The following is a 21,230-nucleotide window of genomic DNA, read 5'->3' on the forward strand; positions in this document are numbered from 1 at the left end:
TTCGGTTTCAGTTATAGCTATGTCAAATCTTCATTAAATCTCTTCAAAATTGGTAGAATGACGGGTATTTACATGCTTTACTATTTCATATAACCCGTTTATTTTTCAGAGTAATAATAGTCAAGATACAAATGGTTTATATTGGTATAATAAATTATACGCAAAAAAACCGGTCTGGATCGGTCTGAACCGGCTCCATAGACCGAAATAGACCGGTCCTAGGTGGTTCGGTTCGGTTCCCTCAATATCTGGGTTGGTCCTAGACCGGTTGCGGTCCACGGTTGCGCGTTTTGGGGGCAAAAAACCGGACTGAACTGAACTTGCGAACACTAACCATCGGTAGCACACAGGTAGGCCATAAATCAATATTTCCATATCGGCCTAGAATCCTGTTAATCACTTGAATTCATTTCGGGTAATAGATAATAGCCGGACATGTGACAGCCACTCTGTATGCAGGGATAGCATGAGGCATGCTGTATAAAGGACACTTTCTTTGCATTTAAAGGTCAATACCTCCTGGAATATTGTGTTGCCTCCTGGAGTGCACTCAGTACATGTTAAAACAGAAGATTTCATCGGCTGGTTGTGCCGAAATCCCTCCGGAAATATTGTGTTGCCTCCCAAAAACTATGTGCACTCAATAGATATTAAAACCGAAGATTTCATCGGCTGGTAGTGCCGAAGTACCTCCGGGAATATTGTGTTGCCTCTTGGAGACTATGTGCACTCAACACATGTTAAAACCGAAGATTTCATCGGCTGGTTGAGCCGAAATCCCTCTGGAAATATTGTGTTGCCTCCCAAAGACTATGTGCACTCAATAGATATTAAAACCGAAGATTTTGTTGGCTGGTAGTGCCGAAGTACCTCCGGAAATATGGTGTTGCCTCTCAAAGAATATATGCACTCAACACGTGTTAAAACCGAAGATTTCGTTGGCTTGTAGTGCCGAAGTACCTCCGGGAATATTGTGTTGCCTCTTGGAGACTATGTGCAGTCAATAGATATTAAATCCGAAAATTTTGTCAGCTGGTAGTGCCGAAATACCTCCAGAAATATTGTTTTGCCTCCCCGAAAATATGTGCATTTAATACATGTCAAAACCGAAGATTTCGTCGGCTGGTAGTGCCGAAGTACTCCCGGAAATATTGTGATTTTGTCAGCTGGTAGTGCCGAAGTACCTCTGGAAATATTGTGTTGCCTCTTGGAGAATATGTGCATTCAACACATGTTCAAACCGAAGATTTTGTCGGCTGGTAGTGCCGAAGTACCATCAGAAATATTGTGTTGGCTCTCTGAGAATATGTGCACTCAACACATGTTAAAACCGAAGATTTCCTCGGCTTGTAGTGCCGAAGTACCTCCGGGAATATTGTGTTGCCTCCCAGAAAATATGTGCATTCATTACATGTTAAAACCGAAGATTTCATGGGCTGGTAGTGCCGAAATATCTCCGGAAATATTGTGTTGCCTCCCAAAGACTATGTGTAGTCAATAGATATCAAAGCCGAAGATTTTGTCGGCTGGTAGTGCCGAAGTACCTCCAGAAATATTGTGTTGCCTCTTGGAGACTATGTGCACTCAACACATGTCAAAACCGAAGATTTCGTCGGCTGGTTGTGCCGAAATCCCTCTGGAAATATTGCGTTGCCTCCCAAAGACTATGTGCACTCAACACATGTTAAAACCGAAGATTTCGTCGGCTTGTAGTGCCGAAGTACCTCTGGGAATATTGTGTTGCCTCCCAGAAAATATGTGCACTCATTACATGTTAAAACCGAAGATTTCATGGGCTGGTAGTGCCGAAATATCTCCGGAAATATTGTGTTGCCTGCCAAAGACTATGTGTAGTCAATAGATATCAAAGCCGAAGATTTCGTCGGCTGGTAGTGCCAAAGTACCTCCGGGACTATTGTGTTGCCTCCCAGAAAATATCTGCATTCATTGCATATTAAAACCGAAGATTTCATAGGCTGGTAGTGCCGAAATACCTCCGGAAATATTGTGTGGCCTCCCAAAGACTATGTGCAGTCAGTAGATATTAAAACCGAAGATTTCGTCGGCTGGTAATGCCAAAATGCCTCCAGAAATATCGTGTTGCCAGATGAATTTCAAGGCAGACAAATTTTGGAGATTTGAAAGCATTTCATGATAATACTACAAGATGAGTAACTGCTCACTGACGCATTGATGGATCAAGAAAGAGACTGAATGGTCTCCCTCACCCCCAGTCTTTTTCTGGAGTTGCAAGCAGATGGTAAACTTACTTCTGTTCAACCACATTGATATGTATCCAGTGTGTGAACTCAAAAGGTTAGGTATAACCTTCACTACGGTGAATTTTCAACAATTTCTTTTATACTACATGGCGGCTCAGAAGATCAACCAATGATGATGGTGGGTATGAATATTCCCCAGAAGGTGAAACAACAGTTGCGTATGGTCAGACAAGGTTCTGGGAAGGTCAAACAATGTTCCCGGGGGGTTAAACAATGTTCCCGGAACATCAAACAATGTTTCCAGGAGATCAAACAAGAATTTCGGCACTAACAGAAGCTGAAATCTTTGGGTTTCACAGCTATTTTGACTTATTGAAAGTGCACATGTTTTCCGAGAAGCAAAACAATATTCCCAGATGTATTTTGGCATTGCCAGCCACCGAAACCTTCGATTTTAACATGTATTGGGTGCACATAGTCTTTGTGAGGCAACACCATATTTCCAGAGGTATTTCGGCACAACCAACCGATGAAATCTTCGGTTTTAATATGTAATGAATGCACATATTTTCTGGGAGGCAACACGGTATTCCTTGAGGTACTTCGGCACTACAAGCCGACGAAATCTTCGGTTTTAACATGTGTTGAGTGCACATATTCTTTGAGAGGCCGCACAATATTTCTGGAGGTACTTCGGCACTACCAGCCGACGAAATCTTCGGCTTTGATATCTATTGACTACACATAGTCTTTGGGAGGCAACACAATATTTCCGGAGATATTTCGGCACTACCAGCCCATGAAATCTTCGGTTTTAACATGTAATGAATGCACATATTTTCTGTGAGGCAACACAATATTCCCGGAGGTACTTCGGCACTACGAGCCGACGAAATCTTCGGTTTTAACATGTGTTGAGTGCACATATTCTTGGAGAGGCAACACAATATTTCCAGAGGTACTTCGGCACTACCAGCTGACAAAATCACAATATTTCCGGGAGTACTTCGGCACTACCAGCCAACAAAATCCTCAGTGTTAATATCTATTGAGTGCACATAGTCTTTGGGAGGCAATACAATATTTCCAGAGGGATTTCGGCACAACCAGCTGACGAAATTTTCGGTTTTGACATGTGTTGAGTGCACATAGTCTCCAAGAGGCAACACAATATTTCCGGAGGTACTTCGGCACTACAAGCCGACGAAATCTTCGGTTTTAACATGTGTTGAGTGCACATAGTCTTTGGGAGGCCACACAATATTTCCGGAGGATTTCGGCACAACAAGCTGACGAAATTTTCGGTTTTAACATATCTTGAGTGCACATAGTCTCCAAGAGGCAACACAATATTTCCAGAAGGTACTTCGGCACTACAAGCCGACGAAATCTTCGGTTTTAACATGTGTTGAGTGCACATATTCTTGGAGAGGCAACACAATATTTCCGGAGGTACTTCGGCACTACAAGGCGACGAAATCTTCGGTTTTAACATGTGTTGAGTGCACATATTCTTGGAGAGGCAACACAATATTTCCGGACATACTTCGGCACTACAAGGCGACGAACTCTTCAGTTTTAATATCCATTGAGTGCACATAGTCTTTGGGAGGCAACACAATATTTCCGGAGATACTTCGGCACTACAAGGCGACGAACTCTTCGGTTTTAATATGTGTTGAGTGCACATAGTCTTTGGGAGGCAACACAATATTTCCGGAGGGACTTCGGCACTACAAGCCGACAAAACTCTTCGGTTTTAATATCCATTGAGTGCACATAGTCTTTGGGAGGCAACACAATATTTCCGGAGGTACTTCGGCACTACCAGCCAATGAAATCTTCGGTTTTGACATGTATTGAGTGCACATAGTCTTTGGGAGGCAACACAATATTTCCGGAGGTACTTCGGCACTACAAGCCCATGAAATCTTCGGTTTTAACATGTAATGAATGCACATATTTTCTGGGAGGCAACACAATATTCCTGGAGGTACTTCGGCACTACAAGCTGACGAAATCTTCGGTTTTAACATGTGTTGAGTGCACATATTCTTTGAGAGGCAAAACAATATTTCTGGAGGTATTTCGGCACTACCAGCCAATGAAATCTTCAGTTTTAACATGTAATGAATGCACATATTTTCTGCAAGGCAACACAATATTCCTGGAGGTACTTCGGCACTACGAGCCAACGAAATCTTCTGTTTTAACATGTGTTGTGCACATATTCTCGGAGAGGCAACCCAATATTTCCGGAGGTACTTCGGCACTACGAGCCGAGGAAATCTTCGGTTTTAACATGTGTTGAGTGCACATATTCTTTGCAAGGCAACACAATATTTCCAGAGGGATTTCGGCACTACAAGCCGACGAACTCTTCGATTTTAACATGTGTTGAGTGCACATATTCTTTGAGAGGCCGCACAATATTTCTGGAGGTACTTCGGCACTATGAGCTGACGAAATCCTCCGTTTTAACATGTGCTGAGTGCACATATTCTTTGCAAGGCAACACAATATTCCCGGAGGTATTTTGTCACTACGAGCCGACGAAATCTTCGGTTTTAACTTGTATTGAATGCACATATTCTCAGTGGTAACACAATATTTCCGGAGGTACTTCGGCACTACCAGCTGAAGAAATCCTCGGTGTTAATATCTATTGAGTGCACATAGTCTTTGGGAGGCAACACAATATTTCCAGAGGGATTTCGGCACTACAAGCCGACGAAATCTTCGGTTTTAGCATGTGTTGAGTGCACATATTCTTTGAGAGGCCACACAATATTTCTGGAGGTACTTCGGCACTATGAGCTGATGAAATCTTCGGTTTTAACATGTGTTGAGTGCAAATATTCTTTGAGAGGCAACACCACATTTCCGCAGGTACTTCGGCACAACCAGTGGATGAAATCCTCGGTCTTAATATCTATTGAGTGCACATAGTCTTTGGGAGGCAACGCAATATTTCCGGAAGGATTTCGGCACTACCAGCTGACAAAATCTTTGGTTTTAACATGTCGGATTTGAATTTGAGCCGAAGATGGCCTCATTTTTTGACGTCGTGTTGCCTGATGTGGGAAGACTTACCAACCCACTGGAATAAGCCCGAATAGCCCACAGGGTATTGCATCGGGAATATGAGGTGGGTTTGAGAGCTCGAGATGCTCTTTTGGAGGCAATGGCACACATAGAGGATCAGTTGAGGCAGTTGGATACTATGATCATGCTGAATGAAGAGGAGCTTCGGATCAAAGCAAGGATTGAGAAGGCAGAGAAATTGGTGCCATAGTAGTGACCCCCCCCTGTCTTCAGATATATCTTTCGGCCTACTTTTTCGTCGGTCCACCATATGATCATGTGTTAAATAGCAATTGGGCCCAATGTTGCGGGATATTTCACAATTGGGCCACACCATCTCACCTTAAGGTAAAAGCATGCATTGGGCCCAAATTTATTCAATAGTGTGTAGATAGCATTGGCCCCATTGGGGTAGCTCTATGGTACATAGGTACAATTGACCATGTGGAGTACCATTGAACTATAATGTAACGTATGAGTACTTGTGTTACTCAGGGTTCTGGATCGCGAAGTTAGTAGTGTGCACATACCTCTGCTGCAACTGAAGAGATGAGGAATTGGGGACAAAGGGTGCGCATGTAGGCGACCAGCTTTTTGGATTGAGATAAGTTATCCCCCAGTGCCCCTCATGTTCTTTGTCGTCTCGTGCATCTCTATTGCCCTCGGGTACCCGCAGGAATTAATCACGACCAGGAAGCCTAGGAGAAAACTAGATACTTGTGGATCTCGTGGATACCAGACATTTGTTAAATTGGAAGTTTGTGACCATTCTTTTTCACCATTTAGGATTTCCGCCAATAGAGCCCGATCCATTTCAGCTTTTATGTTCTTTCTTTCGTTCTTACAATAAATCTGATCCGTGCTGGTTTAATCCTGCGAGGATTTTGACGCCGCAACCTGCTCAATGCAATCCTTTCGAGAGACATTTGTTTCTAGAGGTCTTGTTCTTGTTCCGTACTGACTACGGAGCATTCTGCGTATTTAACGTCCCAGGGGGTATTGTTAGCGATGGCGCCCAAAGATATGGTCTGAGTCCGTCAGACAATACTTCCCCCCTTGGTTTCCCATCATCGGTATCGTATCCAATAGCATTTATGGCGAATAGCGTAAGTTGCGCGTTATCCGCATGACAGCACAAAATTCCTTGAGCCGAACATGGCTCGCCTAAAAAATTGCGATTTCGGTGTGCGAGAGCTGGACTTGCGTTCAAGCCGATCGGGCATTCCTTTGTGGCTTCTCCTCCTCCTTTGTGATTACTCCTGTGGTTCTTTAGAACGCCCAGGATAAAAGTTAAATTATATCGCACAACTTATTATGACAATTACCTTGACCAATTCAATCTGACAAGGTGGCGCCTTTATCTTTGTAAAATCCTCCTTCAGATATGGGAAGGATGGATTGTTATCCAGGGAGGAAGATCTAGACCGCGCTCCGGATCTAGTATCAATATTCATGTTTAATATGGCATCCCGTCTGGCGGAAATAGGTGGTATTTCATCCACAGATGCGGAACGCTGGAAATTCGGGGCCACAGGGACACTAGAATTAGAGGGATGTCGCGGAGCGTCATTTTGAGGTGTCGCTATAGGCGATTGGAGTGAGTTCCCAGCGAGAATATTACCACCTTGAGAAATCGACGAATGCGATAGGGGGACATTTGTTATCGAAGACGTGGACAAATCTTCAAGTGGTAAAGCTTGTAGGTCCTCCGGAACTCCAGAAGAATGTTGCGGGAGTGAAGTGAAAGTCGCCATCTGCACAGAAGAAGGCCGGCTGAGCGGCTTGGAGTTCGTACTCCCTGACGACGTGGTATGATCAGCTTTTGGAGTCGAAGCTCTCAGTGATTTCTGCCCCTCGGGAGATCTTGCAAATCTCGGCGTCGAAAATTTCTCCAGACGGAAGGATGATTTTGAACCATGCATGTGACCCAATTTCTCCTGGGTCCATCCAATTATCCTCTGCTGCCACGCCCTATCCATGTTGTCGCCGTATCGCCTAAATGTAGCCGCGATCAAGAAAAAATATATCACCCCGAGGGCCAACACAAATGTTATGAGCGCCCGCGGGACTCTGGCCTCAGATGGTGTTAACGGGACGATGTTAGCATCTTCGGTTGTTCCAGTTCGCCAAACAAATGACATGATACACGCCAAGTATAGAATCATGGACCTAGTGGGAGGTGTTTCGATGCAGGGCGAAGCCTTATGATTGTGTCTTACCATGCTAGCCATGCCGCAGGCATGGCAAGAAGAACCCATACGTTCCAAAATATTCCCGTGCGTGACTTTTGCGCCTCCTGATTGTTGATGAGCAAGAATAATTTTCAGCGGTAGAGCAATATGCGTACCGTCGCCCATTCTGCGGCTTTGTAGGTTTTGCGCATAGTCCCAAACCTGACAATATACATGCAGCCGTATAAAAGGCTCATGAGTGCGCAAACCAGTGATAAGAGAGCAAAATATCGAGTAAATGGATCCGAAGCCGCTGCCTGTATTTGAAGAATAGTGAGAATAGCTCTATGAACGGACGCCAAAGCGTCAATGAGTCTAGGAAAAAGAATCAATAAGAGAATACGTACGACAAAAGTAGAACCGAGACGATATTGAGCGTCTTCCATTCCCTCATCAACGAGTCAATGAAAGACTGCCAAGAATTTTGCAAATCCGCGTGAGGATGCGAGATAGCTTGCGGCTCGAAGATAATCCCTTTCTTCAGATGCCGGACAGGATCCTTCCACTGACTTGCCGCTTCCAAAGCCATCTTTTTGATCTCAGGCATACTCATCTCGGCGTCCTCGAAAATGCGGGTGACACGCGAAAAGTAGAGTGATGGAAGACGTAGCATGAGATAGAGATATACCTGTCGTGGTAGCGTATCAATGAAAAATACAAAAATGTAAGTTGACAATGGTGCAGTCTCGTTGAAATGCGTTGGGTCTAGCAGTTCCTCTTGTACTATGTTCGTAGCACTCTTGATATGTGGTTTGATTTCCGGGAGGCGATGAGCGTGAGGAGAGCTGGCAGTGGTGGCTCGCGGATACCGGTATCGGCGGGGGCTTTGCGAAAGAGACGCTGAATCAGATCCCGACCTGCGTGCGAAACGCCTTTGCCTATGGGAGTGAAATCCCGAGTGTCGAGATTGTGATCTAGACCTGCGGCGCATTGCCGCGCTGCGCGAACGTGATTTCGACCTGATTCTTGAGCGGCCATGAGAACGAGATGGTACGCGATGCCTTTTGGCCCTCTTGGAACTTGAAGAGGGAGACCTTATGACACGCCCGTCAAATCGAGGGACAGTTCGGGAGTACGGCCGAGGATAGCTTATACTTCTTGAGCGTGATCCAAGACGAGGGCTATCCGAGCGGTCCCTCCCTCGACCCCTCCAATCTCCCTCATCGTTATTGCGTTGCAGCTCATGAGGTGGCGGTAGCCTAACACTGTTTGAAGTGTCCTTTGTCGGAATCCAATTATCTGGCGGGGTTTCAACATGTCTGGGCTGAACAGGATGACCCTCTGAATTTGTTGCTGGAGGAAGATGAAGATCGTCGTTGATCTCGATAACCCGGGGAGGAGACTCATCATTTCTCTCGTCAGGTTCCAGGAAAGCTACGCCATGTGTATAAGGTTCCACAGAAGACGACATGGACGGGGGCCTGGACTATTGAAACGTTTTTGTAAGCCGGCAGTAGTAAGTAAGAGATTGAAAATACCGGAGGTTCTACTACGATATCAAACCCTGAAGATGAACTCGGAAGAGACCCTTGACGTAGCTTAGTAGATGAACTTCTGCCAGGTGAACCATGTAAATTACCCTCGACCATCGCATCAAACGAACTCTTCCTCTCGTCAATGGCAGGTCTTTGTGAAAGTGGCGCTCTAGACGCTGAACTTTCTACTGAAGTGTAGTGAGCACTACACGCCTCCGACAAGCTGGCCAACGTTACCCTGTTCTGAGATAACACTCAACAGCGCCTGTCCCCTCGTTCTCTGTCTAGGGGCTGATGTCAGAAGATCAAGCTGGGATAGAACATTGGGGACCCCCGGGCGATCTTCTGAAACTTGACGATGGTCATGAAGGGGTGCGGACGATCTACCTGTGAGGGAACTGCGTCGTCTATCGCGTATCCCTCTACCCGATCTGGAGGAACTTCGAGAGCTGCTGGCAGAGGATATTGGGCGTGTGTGTCGCCTATCAGCGGCGTGCTGCGTCCTAACATATCTACGACTTGCACTCCGACCCCGAGTTCGAGAGCGGCGTGTCATTGGACTTGGTGATCGATAGTCCCTTCGGCGGTGGACTTCAGAACCATTGCGATGGGTTGGGCGTGACATGACATCAACAGGAATAGGAATGTCATCGATGGTAGCTCCAGTCTGAAAATTCCCGAAGAGGTTCCTAATGCCTAACGATAGTGAAGGACGAAATGGGTCTACGGCAACGAAGTTTCTTGTCATCAGACTGCGGCGGGGAGGCTCGACTTGGAGGTATTGTTCAGGATCCATCGGTGAGGCGCTCAAGACAAACTCAGCTGAACAGCTGGACGATGTTTGGAGTCAACTTGGGAACTGGCCAAATATCTACACACAACGGGTTCTTGCAAGTTGCCACCAACTTCAGGATCAACCAAGGAACAACTGACCTATTACTGAACAGATCGATATCATATGTATTTATTTCGAATGGGTTGCGGAAAACAACTGGAATGTTGTAATGACCGTTACATTTTGTTTTTTTGCAACTCTTGGCAAACAAATTGGCAAAGGGAAGTTTGAGGGAAGTTCAACGAGGAATCGATTCTCGAATGACGGGAATACCACTTAACACAGATCCAAATGTGTCTTGACAGATCAAGTAGGAATGAAAAAGGAACGCATGCCACGGTCAAATATATGTCGGGGACGATGGATTTGACGACATTCATAATGCCCAAGGTTTGGAGTTACCTAGAAGCAATCGTCCTCTTTAAAGTTAGCCTCAACAGCTGGCTCGGCTCCCTTCCGGTCCTAAAATTGTCACTTCACTGAACCAGGAGAATACAATCTGTCCACATGCCAGCGGTTTCAGCATTCACTTCGCTAGCTCAGCAATAGATTACTTACCGTAAGCTGCTAGTGAATAATCTTGAACATGTATTGAAGCAGGAACTCTTCAAGAGACGTGGAAAGATATCGTGAAGGGTGTCTGTGTAGCGAACGTATCCGAAATTGAGTGTATGGCTGTCGGCAGCATTCTGTTACATCACGTTTCCACCCCGATGCTCTTGACTCGGGTTATTGTGTCCTCTCAGCTCCTCACGAAGTCCTACAATTATCGTATACGTAGAAATGATGATAAGCCAACTCGCAAACAGCTAAGGGGAACAAACCTGCTGAAGAAACGGCAAGGACAGTTCACTGCAGGTGAAACTGAGAATAGGTATTTCCTAGTGCTTCGATATATCGACAAAAGCTTGAACATAAAAGCAACTAACTCATAAAAATACACAACAGTCAACTTACGCTTCTCCACTATAGATCATCATAATTTTCCTACAAAATGATTAATCTCAGAGAAAAGGGACGAAGGAAGGGAACTGGAACGCACTGTGGTTACTCTTCGCAATGAAGGTCGCAAGGTATTTTACCATGCTACCAGTTTCTTCCCCGACAGGGCGGATTTCCCTCTCAGGGAGGGAGAACCCATACTACGAGACACACAATAAGCGACGTGTGAGGCAACGGTAGGGAATGGACATACGGTTCCGGTATCCCTGAGATGTGCGACATATGAGAATTTGATGCCAGCCCGGTTATACATCCAATCAAGGATGTTCCCCGGCGCCCGGTACAGCATACGGCACAAAGTGGCCGTCTGTGATTCATTTGAACATCTGGATGAATAGCAAAAGACCGAAACGCACTTGGAACGTGGTTCCGTGAACAAAACCTAGAGCTTGCACGGCACCTAACGCTGCCTCAGTGAGATCTTCAGCCGCTTTTGGTATTCTCTTGCAGGAGTATGAATACGGCGTCGATACTACAAGCTAATCTGTCAGCAAACAGTTAAGACGACGACGAAACGAACACACGCATCTGTCCATAACTCCTCAAATCGAGGAACCCAATCAAATCGGGAAGCGTAGCCACAAAGTTCGCAATATTGTTCACCTCGGGCGCCTCAAAAGGCCTAGACCCAGGATACCAATGTGAGCACGGATCTGTGGGCTCCTTCGGCTTTGTGAAGTTGCCTGCACTAGCCGGAACGTCGGGCTGCCACTTGTACCCCCAATTCCTGTTCATATCGAGGCCTACGCACTTGGCCCTGGGGGAGGTGACCTGGCGGTTCTTGTACCAGTAGCGGTCGTACTCCCAGGTGTAGTCGTACCCATCTGGGTTGGGTACAGGGATGATGTGGAAATCGAACACATCGAGGAGGTGGGAGAGTGAGTTGGGTGAGGAGGGATCGGAGAGGAGGGCGTGGGCGAGGTAGAGAGAGGTTGCGGTTGCGATCCACTGTGATAGAGTTAGTCAACCCAGGAGTATAGATGGGAAGGAACGCACCTCTCGTGCATGCTGGGCACCAACAATTACAAACCCAAGCTTTCCATCCCCATTCCTGTTCTTTTTCCCTTTCTTTCTCTTCTTAGTCGTCATTGTCTGGGTCTCATTATGCTCTGTATTCGATATGGTCAGCGCCATCATCTCCCTTCCCTGGCCGGTATGTCCTAGGTTCGTAAGGCGGGTAGTGTTGGGGTGGAGTTTCGAAAGTTGCCGTAAGAACTCATCGATTTCGAAGAGCGGGTGATACACATCGTGGTATGTCGTGTTTTCGAGGGTCCCAAAGTCCCAAGTCGAGTTTACCAAGCCCTGCCGCCTTCGTGGCGGCGTCAAAACGGGCGTCGTGGTGTGAGAAACGCGTTGGAGCGCCTCTGGGAGTCGATCCCGCGACGAGTAAATGTCGACGTGCGATCTGGCGACTTGCCAGACGTCAAGATCATGTTCCTACAGTTCTTTTAGCGCCAAAGTACGTGGTGACAGAATAAATGGTAGCTACGCTCGCCAATCGCAAAATATCCTCAAGGGAAGATCCGGTTACGCTGAACCTCCGCAATACCCCGGTATGAGTGTCTTCGTTGGTCAGGACATGCTGCTCAAAAGCGAGCACGGAAAGGCCCATCAACAGCGGCAAGAACCATCTGACCGTCATGCTCGACGACGGCGGCGGAGGACAGAAGGAAAAAACAAGTGGTCTGTGCAGAATTTATGGTCGTGTGCCGATTTGAAATGTCTGGACCTTACCATATTTAGGCGCGGAACCAAGTGAAGTCACGTGGTTCTCATCCCCCTTCCTCATGATCACAAGCGACGAACTTTACTGTCAACGAGATTGCTAATCGTACAGAAAAAAGACAAGAAACTATGGGACTAGACTAAAGGAGAGCTTACATTGATTTTTATAACAGCAAGGCGGCTAATTAATAGGGGCTCGCACCCCACCTTGAGGTAAGAAACTGAGTAGTTTCTGGAACGCAAGGTCAGGACCAGCGCTACTGGCTTCAGCTTGCCTTTTCTCAGGGGCTTTCGCAGCCGCAGCGCGTCGAGCGTCCAAACGCGCTTGCCTCCTCCCCGCCGCCGCCTCTTCATAATGTGGATTGAGGAGGTCGGAATAGTTCTCTTCTTCTTCTTCGTCCTCCGAGTCCTCGTCTTCATACACCCCACTCATCATATTCACAAGCATCTTCAACGTCAAGCTGGTGGGCCCCCGTTCCGAGTCAACTGCTGATGACAGCATTTCCGGTGGTAGCACAGGGCCTTTCGGTGGAACTCCAATCATCCGTTTCACGAAGTCGAACTCTAAGTCGTTCGCGCACCGCGGGAGCTTACGGTATTCATCGTCAGTGTCGTTCTCGGATTCCCATATTTCCTCGAACATACTATCGCCGAGGCATGACTGACTCTTCGCGCCTTCGACCATGGACTCGAGCGCGTACTCGAATTTCCCGCCTTTTTTCAAGTAGAAATTGACGTCTCTGTCGCCCTTGCAGAGAGTCCTAAGACGAGGGACGCTTGGTACTCCCTCGGTCTGGTCGAGGAGAACGTATAAGTTTTCAAATATCGTCACATAGCCGTTGTAGAAAGTCTTGTAGACTTTTGTGCGAAGGTTAGGGGGGAGGTAATCGAATTGGTGAGCAAGCCCAGGGATTTCAGGCAGTGGCTGGCCACGCTGAAACTGGGGAGCCAACACGGTCATGTTTTCCTTGGATAAGGCCGCTTCAGCTGCGATATTGTTCAATATAAGGAACACCAAATACAAGGGGAACGCACTTTCAAGGCGGAAACGCATGCGCGGAGACAACCAGCCCTCATCACATTCTCCACAGGTACAACCCCACTTTCTGTTCTCAAGATACTCCTCATCCGTCTGACCGTGGACCGATATCCCCATCTCACGTTTCAAAATAAGTTGGACCTTGAGTTCGTTCCTCGAGTACCCTTCCCACTTGTGCATGAGCAGCTCGGCGAGCTCGCGCGTAGAGCGCATAGTATCCTCTATCCTCTCAAGTGGGATCATCCCGTCCTTATTGACATGCTTGTTCAAATCCGACGCCGCTCCAAATTTAAGCAAGGCTTTCAAAGCAGATGCGTTCGCATAGGCTGCTGCAACGTACAGGGGAGTGAACCCGTTATGATCCTGCTTGTGGACTGTGGATGGATCCTGAGTGTGATATGCCTCGATGACGGAAGCGACGTTTTGCTTGGGGAGATTGATGATGGCAAAGTGGAGCGGGTAGGTCCTCATAAAGTCATCCCTATCGGCAGGCGCAGGTTTGGTTGGAACAAATTCGTTTTCCGACCTGTCTGCGTCAGCTTCGGCTGGAAGGAGACGTGAAGGATGCTCGGGGTTTGGAGAATACCCAAAGAAGCGAGTGCGTCCAATCCTCCGAAAATTATTCTGGAGATATAGTTTAGTAATTGAAGCGTATCAAAATCGGGATAACGAACTCACCTTGCGAAGAAACGCGGCCTGCCTGTCTTGGACCCTGGCGTCTTCCTCAGGATTAGAACCCTCCGGAGACTTCGGACGACACATAACCGTATCATTGCGTTCAACACGCCCCGACGCCAAAAACTTCTGGAGAGTCCACGAGCCGAGTCCATGTCCCTTATACTATCAGTGAAGAAACTGTCAACCAAACGGAGGGACTTTTGGGAAAATATGAGCCATACAGGATCTTTGACATCGATATCTTTGATATAGACGATGTCACCACTGTTAAGCTCGTATCCCCATGATCCTGTGCCGCGACGGTACCCTTCACTGACTAGCCAAGGCCTGATGACGCCGAACTTGTCGAATAGCGTATCTGCGAGCTCATGCAGTTCCTCGTCACCTTCATCCATCGCATCTAAGAAATGACCCCTGCAGAAGTGGCGGAAAATCTTGACCGCTCGGATGGAAGCGACATCGCCGTGGGTAGGGTGCGTGACCGTTCCGGTTACGAGTTTGAATACCCGAGGATGGGCGCACTCGTCGCTGAGCTGGAAGGAAATTTTGCAACCTTCTGGCGTAATAGCTGTGGACATTTTGGAGGGAGCAGAAGCAGATTTCAGTGATGTCACGGTTACAAGACATTTGTCTCGGAATGCTCCCTCTTAGATTAGATAACAGTCAGGGGCACTGATGAACTCTTGGACTTCCAATGAATGATGACAAGCAGGCGGAGCTCACATATTATCGTGTTCAAGGCGCGGTCGATTGTGATTGAGGAATAACGTAAGGGCTGAATCTTCTGATAGGTATTAGCCACTCCACGCTACTCGAAGTCGTCCACGCACTCAATTATGAAACTGTCCGACTCTTCCAAATAATCCGGAGACGATGAACCCTGGGTAAGAGTCGAAAGATCAGCCCAAGAAGTGGAGAAGATTTTGACTTCGTATAGTAACGCAACAGCGACGACGGGCAACTGGCGCCCATGTGGACTTGGCCCTTCAAAGGTCCGGAGGTCAGTAACGTTGAGGAAGGCATCTTTTGAAAGCGGGTCAGGGGTTCATTAAAAATGAACGATTTTGAGAGAGCAAGGCGTCTGAGTATCTCCGCCTGATGGTGGGTTCAATCCCTGCCATGAGGCAGTTCGAGTGGTACGACCCTATCCATTAAAACAAGGCGTACAACACGTAGAACGTCCACATAAAAAACCACATTGCCCGAGGCCTGAAAGAAGAACCAGACGAATTTGTGGCTCGAGGCGTTGTCTGGCTCGCTGGGGATGGGACGGAGAAGCTCCAGTCTCCCAGAGAAGACATACCCCGTGTTTGGACGTTGTTAAGGGTGAAGAACGGTTGTGCCTTGCCTGTGTAGCTCGTGCTAAGAACCGTCATAGGGTTGTTGACGCCAGCCAAATCCGCAATAATCTCTGCACCGCACTGCCCACCGCCGTCTCCATCAAGTAAACACGAGGCGCGCCCAAGACCCACTACTCCAGAGAACGTGACTGCAATGTCCTGTTCTACTTTCGTGGAGTCTGCCTTAAAATTATCTGGAATCACTTGAGAATCGAAGGGCAAGATGATGAAACAAAAGGACTCACAGGTGATGGTTGTGGGCGTGCTCAGAACGGTTTGGGTAGTTTGCGTGTTCTGATAGACCATCAAGCTTTGAACTTCAGTTATAACGTAGACCGTCCCGCCATCATTTGCAACGCCTATGGGCGAAGCTCCAAGCACCGTACCAGCGCTGACAGTCGTGGCAAAGTTCCCGACAGGCTGAGGTGCTTCAACGCCATACAGCGTAACGTCCAAGGCAAAAATGCCACCTTGTAAGACTCAAATCAACGCATGGATATGCTGTTAAGCTGTGGTGACTCACAGACGAGTGAGCAGGTTGCGAGAAACGCCTTAAAGGCCTTCATATCCCCCCAGCTAGTCCTGGGCTAGGTCGAACGTTGAATTGTGAAGATCGAATGTGAACGTGAACGTTTGAACTCGCTCTGACGCTTTTTTTATCAAATTTATGATCAGGGGAAAAAATCAGCAGGCACGTGGCAAATCTAATCTTATCACCCTTCTTCACAGGCAACCACTGGCATATCATTCGAACTCTCACTGCAAACATCAGGTCCGAGAACTTGAAGCGTTTTCATAGATTAAGAAGGAGAAAAAGGAGTTCTGAAAACATGTCTTCATCTGGCATCTTATCTAATCGAGGGAATAGTTTCATCTGGCGCTTGCAACTGAAACCGCACACACCATGCCAACTGCCATGGACATTCACCCAAATGACTGCCATGTCTCTTTCAACGTTCAGGACGACGACGAGAATCCCCAGACTCTCAAAATCATCACAGTAATGGCCACGCATCCTGCCCATCATGGCCCCGTGGCATCCATAGAGGCCGTAAAAATCTTGCGGAGATTTTGCAAAGGCCAATTCCTCGACGTCATGGACGAAGAGAGCGACGAGATGCATCAGTTCTCTGTTGCTCTCTTCGACAAGTTCGGTAAGGTCAAACCTTTCTTGATCAGTGAGGGTCACCGTAGTGGCACGGGGTGTTGGGGCGAGGAGTTAAACACTGGAGAACTCATTTATATCAAGGATATCAACGTCAACGACCCTGTACGTTCCAATTTATCTTGCTTTATTGCCTCATCTGACCTTGCCAAAGTACAGGGGCAAAGGGGTGGGGTCTTGGATTTTGAAACAATTCTTGACATCCCACCATGTTGGACCTTCCGATACCGTTATCTGTTGGCCCACTCCCAGCAACCAGCCTCCCTCGCAAGAAGAGTGGAAGGCAATCCAGAATCGACAGATCTCGTTCCTCCGCAAGGTGAGATTCTACCATCTGTGATACGTACAAGCGACTATGTTGACACCTTTTCGTAGAATCATTTCCGCAGGATCGGCCGAACATCCTTCTTCGGCTACTCTCCAAACCCCTCGCATCCTTCACGCAGCGTTTCCGCAGACGCAGATCCAGAAAGTGCAGAAGCCCTCTTCACTCAATCGGTTGGTCCAGCCTCAGCGACCGACCAGGCTCAAGCATTTCCTCTACACTTCGCTCTCATCAACCTCCCCCGCTCGGAAGTCCCCAATGCCATCAGATCCTTCCACGCTGTTGATTCAAACTTGATCCACAAACAGGACCAAGACGGGTTCACTCTGCTCTATTTAGCCGCAGCGCAGGGAAACGCCCCCGCCGTTAGCACCCTGCTCGAATTGGGCGCTGCATCTGATTTGAACAACTATGCGAATAAGGAAGGCATGACGCCGCTTGAGAGGATCGACGAGACCATGCGCTCGGAGCGTGAGTTCTCGGAAACGCTGCTGCAGCAGTGGGACGGGTACTCGGGTGAGCAGCTAGCGGTGCAGGCTATGCTGACACGCGCGCTGGGGGTGTTTCCTGAGGGGATGAGCGACGAAACCTATGCTGAAAAAAAGAAATGGGGGTGCACGTGTGATCAGTGTACGGATGGGTGGTTATCCCCAAGAATGAGATTCCGGCTTGATTGTGAGTTTTTTCCATGAAACACAAAATCAAGCTGAGTTGGCGTAGATGAATCTGCGCTTTGCTCCGACGTCATGCGAGACTGCGCCCCCCTCTTCCGTGTAGGGGAGCTGTTGGACGACCTACTCCCGCCCCAGTTTGATAGCATCCCAGAGCATGTTCGGGCGAACATGACCAAGACATTTTACTTCGGTTTCATAAACTTGTTCAAGGCTCTCAACATCATTCTCCGCGATGTCAACAAAGCACCCACCATCTCAGACGTTCAAGCCTTGGCGTATCGAGACACGAGCGCGGCCTTCTACTTTGGAAAAGGCGGTAAAGTGGAATACGCAATCGATGCGCTAGTCAATAGCACAGAGGAGGCCTCGAGTTTGATTGATGGGACGTTCGAGGAGTTGTACGAAGATGAAAATGAGACAGACGATAGTTTCAGGCGGTTACCAAAATGCGCCAACGATTTGGAGTTTGGGCTCGTGAAGAGGAAGATGGGGGGTTTTCTGGGTGCGGCGGGTGGCATTTTGGGTGGGCCTGCGTTTGGAGGTGGTTTTGGGTCGATGGCTCCTGGTGATGTGGCTTTGTTAAGGTCACTTCAGGCGTCCATCGCAATGCAGCAGGATGAGGGAGAGGAAGGGGATGATGATGATGATTCCGGTATGGATTATTAGGCGTGTGGGTCTATCCAAGAAGGGAGTTTGATTCTTGAATACATCCAGCATAGTCGGCAGATTTTTCTTCTAGTAGCGAAGACAAACTTATCTCTATGTATGTCTAATTACACCGAGTCCGCCCTCAGACGAAGACTACTTCAGTTATACTATCCATTCAAGCCAATTTCTTTTTTTCTCATACCTATTTCGCTGCAACGGATTCTTCGTCAACAACGCGCTTGACCAAGTACAAAACATACCTTTGTTAGTTCAGTGGTAAGCACACCTCCGAACCGAGACGATCTTCACCGTGGGGGACCAAAACTGGGTTCGAATCCCAAACGAAAACTGACATCGTATGCCATGGGATTTTTTTTTGGAATTGTGCAATCTCTGAGCTTCATCACACCCCCTCTCTTGAAAAGGTTCGTTGCTTCATTTGGATGCTCTCCCCCGATTATTCGGTTTTCGTCAAGAACGCGCTTGACTTGTTGATGAATATGTCTTTGTTAGTACATACATCGGCAAGTACGCGCCTGCATATGTAAAATGAATCCGTGGCATGGGGTGAGAGCTGGGTTCGACTCCCAGACAAAGGATCTCGAGGATGGAAAACCTTCTTTGTTTCAGCCCCTGCCAATTGGCAACTTACTGTAATATGATTTTCAACGGCCGATATCGGAACGACTTGTTGTAATATGAATGTATGTCTTTGTTGGTAGACGCCGCCTCGATTCTAGACAAGGAAAATTGCAATTCGTTCAATAATTCATTTTTGACCTCTTGGCTCACCGTCTTTTGTAAATAAAACTAATACTAATTAAAATTAAAATACCTCGAACCTGGAGTCCCCTCCAGATCCTGACCGTCCGAAGGGGAACGGCCACTCTGCGTATTTGATATTTATAACAGTAGATAGCTTGATGTTGTTCGATTCAGGGTGAATGACGGCGCCTGCCTTGAAGTTCCGCTTTGGTTCCGCTGAGAAACTTTCATCCCGCTCCCAATAAGCGAATCAAGGAATTTATCGAAGTTCTTTGGCTCGCGGCGATCATGGAACGTGACGTCTACTCGTTTCAGCAGTCCACCCTTTTCAGTATCACTCCGCTTTTGCACCAAAGACAACAATTGGGATTCGGAAAAACTTGCGCAATGTGTCCCGTTGCATTGAAGTTCTTCAAGCAGAGGGCACAGACAATCGGGATTTTCGGCGGAAGGAGTGCCAGTGAGGCGATCAATGACTTCGGGATCGACGACAGATGAAGAACTGGAGGCGCTGCTGACATGGAGGTGGATAAGGAGTGGCACCGATTCGAGGAAACCAATAAGTTCATCCCGAGTCAATGAAGGGATATCTATAATCAATTGCTTCACAGAGTTACCATTACGCGAAAGGAAGGGTACCCATGAGGGCCGACTCGCCTGACTGCCGGAGAACGTTTCCTGAAATTTAATCTCGAAATGACGGAGTCTAGGAAGATCGAGATGCTTTAAATGACACTCATCCCATCTGCCGCTGAGGTTGAGAAGAAGGTTCTCCAGAAGGGGGAGTGTCAGGGTGTATTCGGCTAGGGGCAATTCGTGATCGGGTTGTAGGAGGACGTCAAATGCTGTGCTTTCCAGACTCAAGCCACAGCTCACAAGCAGTGGGCATCTCCTCAACACTTTGATAATATCGCTATACCTGAGACCCCTCGAAGTCCTTCCGAATTTGGCTGGGATGTCGAGGTCCAAATTGAGGTGAGTTAACTGCGACCAACGCACTGGCAATGAGAGGAGGTCCTCTTTGAGATACGATAAGGAAAGCTTCCGCAACTTCCTAGCTGACAGAAGACCTGAGAATTTCGTCCAGCGCCCACTCGAATCTGATGCGAGCGGATCCCATGCTCGCAGAGACCCGCCGGCGATCACCAGAGATTCTAGCAGTGGTACAGCATCCTCTGCGAGCTGTTGGAGACGAGTAAATGAGTCTTTCGTTGCCCTAAAATCGACTTTTCTCCATCGGTGGCTGGAAGCGAGTATCTGCGCTACTGCAACCTCAAAAGTCTTCATGCTCGAGGGTTGCAATTCGTAAGAATAGACGTGCGTTGGAATGCAGATGGAGATGGAGATGGGGCTCTCTCTTGAACGGCCGATCCATTCCCGTGCCCCCTCGCAGCGCCTCTCCATCTTGGCAATAAATGTGGGTTCTGGCTGAGCAAGGACTTGCCCAGTTTCAGAGATCTCCATAGGTGTCGGTATGTGAAGGCTCGCCCAAAGCCGCGGGGTTGACAGTGCGATAGACCTCCACGCGCTACAGATGCGACCCAGCAAAATCGGAGCTTCCCGAGAGCTCATGACGGCATTGCGACCATCAGGGAGACAATGAACGAAGATCTCCCCGAGCACGTCGAAGGGGATTCGGCGAATAGGAGAGATCAGCGCTCGATGAGCCTCGATCTCATCACTTAGAGCACAACGCTCGTGCCGTAGCTCATCAAGAATTGATTGTACCCTTTCGATCTCAGCGTCAAGGCTAGATAAACGTTTGAGCGGATCGGTCAAAAACTCCTTGATTTGGGGAATTTCTGATTCCGTAGGGGTATAATTGGTGTGGAGATTGGATGCATATGGTGAATCTATTTGGTTGGTCGCTTTGCATGGCTGTTTTGGGTGGACACTGGCAGTTGGCATAATGTTTCGACTCATTGCGACCGAGTTTTAGTGAATGGAGCGATAGTATGTCGCTTTGTTATCTTGATTCTTGAAGTGCTTTCCGTGGTTGTTTTCGAGGCTTGGGGGTGATTG

The 21,230-nt window shown here is 47.7% G+C and overlaps 6 protein-coding genes across 6 annotated transcripts; 1 reads left to right on the forward strand and 5 right to left on the reverse strand.

Annotated features, from left to right (window-relative positions):
- Nucleotides 1–6,267: 6,267 nt before the first annotated feature.
- On the reverse strand, nucleotides 6,268–9,126 carry LACBIDRAFT_304785 (uncharacterized protein; the record flags this gene model as incomplete). The annotated part of the gene is made up of 6 exons (XM_001885109.1): nucleotides 6,268–6,573; nucleotides 6,632–7,475; nucleotides 7,526–7,602; nucleotides 7,654–7,822; nucleotides 7,885–8,963; nucleotides 9,016–9,126. 6 exons carry the CDS (start codon nucleotides 9,124–9,126, stop codon nucleotides 6,268–6,270), a joined length of 2,586 nt encoding a protein of 861 aa, XP_001885144.1.
- Nucleotides 9,127–10,823: 1,697 nt separating this feature from the next.
- On the reverse strand, nucleotides 10,824–12,491 carry LbPR_M1 (peptidase M14; the record flags this gene model as incomplete). Its single annotated transcript, XM_001885110.1, has 7 exons — nucleotides 10,824–10,834; nucleotides 10,890–10,989; nucleotides 11,043–11,156; nucleotides 11,206–11,321; nucleotides 11,374–11,797; nucleotides 11,846–12,286; nucleotides 12,339–12,491. The coding sequence occupies 7 exons, from the start codon at nucleotides 12,489–12,491 to the stop codon at nucleotides 10,824–10,826; spliced, it is 1,359 nt and encodes a 452-aa protein (XP_001885145.1).
- A 264-nt stretch (nucleotides 12,492–12,755) lies between these two features.
- LACBIDRAFT_304787 (uncharacterized protein) lies at nucleotides 12,756–14,375 on the reverse strand (the record flags this gene model as incomplete). Its single annotated transcript, XM_001885111.1, has 3 exons — nucleotides 12,756–13,561; nucleotides 13,610–14,237; nucleotides 14,292–14,375. 3 exons carry the CDS (start codon nucleotides 14,373–14,375, stop codon nucleotides 12,756–12,758), a joined length of 1,518 nt encoding a protein of 505 aa, XP_001885146.1.
- A 1,067-nt stretch (nucleotides 14,376–15,442) lies between these two features.
- LACBIDRAFT_304788 (GPI-anchored small secreted protein) lies at nucleotides 15,443–16,197 on the reverse strand (the record flags this gene model as incomplete). The annotated part of the gene is made up of 3 exons (XM_001885112.1): nucleotides 15,443–15,825; nucleotides 15,877–16,101; nucleotides 16,155–16,197. The coding sequence occupies 3 exons, from the start codon at nucleotides 16,195–16,197 to the stop codon at nucleotides 15,443–15,445; spliced, it is 651 nt and encodes a 216-aa protein (XP_001885147.1).
- Nucleotides 16,198–16,535: 338 nt separating this feature from the next.
- On the forward strand, nucleotides 16,536–18,461 carry LACBIDRAFT_304789 (ankyrin repeat family protein; the record flags this gene model as incomplete). Its single annotated transcript, XM_001885024.1, has 4 exons — nucleotides 16,536–16,901; nucleotides 16,951–17,115; nucleotides 17,172–17,796; nucleotides 17,842–18,461. 4 exons carry the CDS (start codon nucleotides 16,536–16,538, stop codon nucleotides 18,459–18,461), a joined length of 1,776 nt encoding a protein of 591 aa, XP_001885059.1.
- An 885-nt stretch (nucleotides 18,462–19,346) lies between these two features.
- On the reverse strand, nucleotides 19,347–21,131 carry LACBIDRAFT_304790 (uncharacterized protein; the record flags this gene model as incomplete). The annotated part of the gene is made up of 1 exon (XM_001885113.1): nucleotides 19,347–21,131. The coding sequence occupies one exon, from the start codon at nucleotides 21,129–21,131 to the stop codon at nucleotides 19,347–19,349; it is 1,785 nt and encodes a 594-aa protein (XP_001885148.1).
- Nucleotides 21,132–21,230: the final 99 nt, after the last annotated feature.

Source organism: Laccaria bicolor, genomic scaffold, assembly GCF_000143565.1.
Source record: "Laccaria bicolor S238N-H82 LACBIscaffold_29 genomic scaffold, whole genome shotgun sequence".
NCBI lineage: Eukaryota > Fungi > Basidiomycota > Agaricomycetes > Agaricales > Hydnangiaceae > Laccaria > Laccaria bicolor.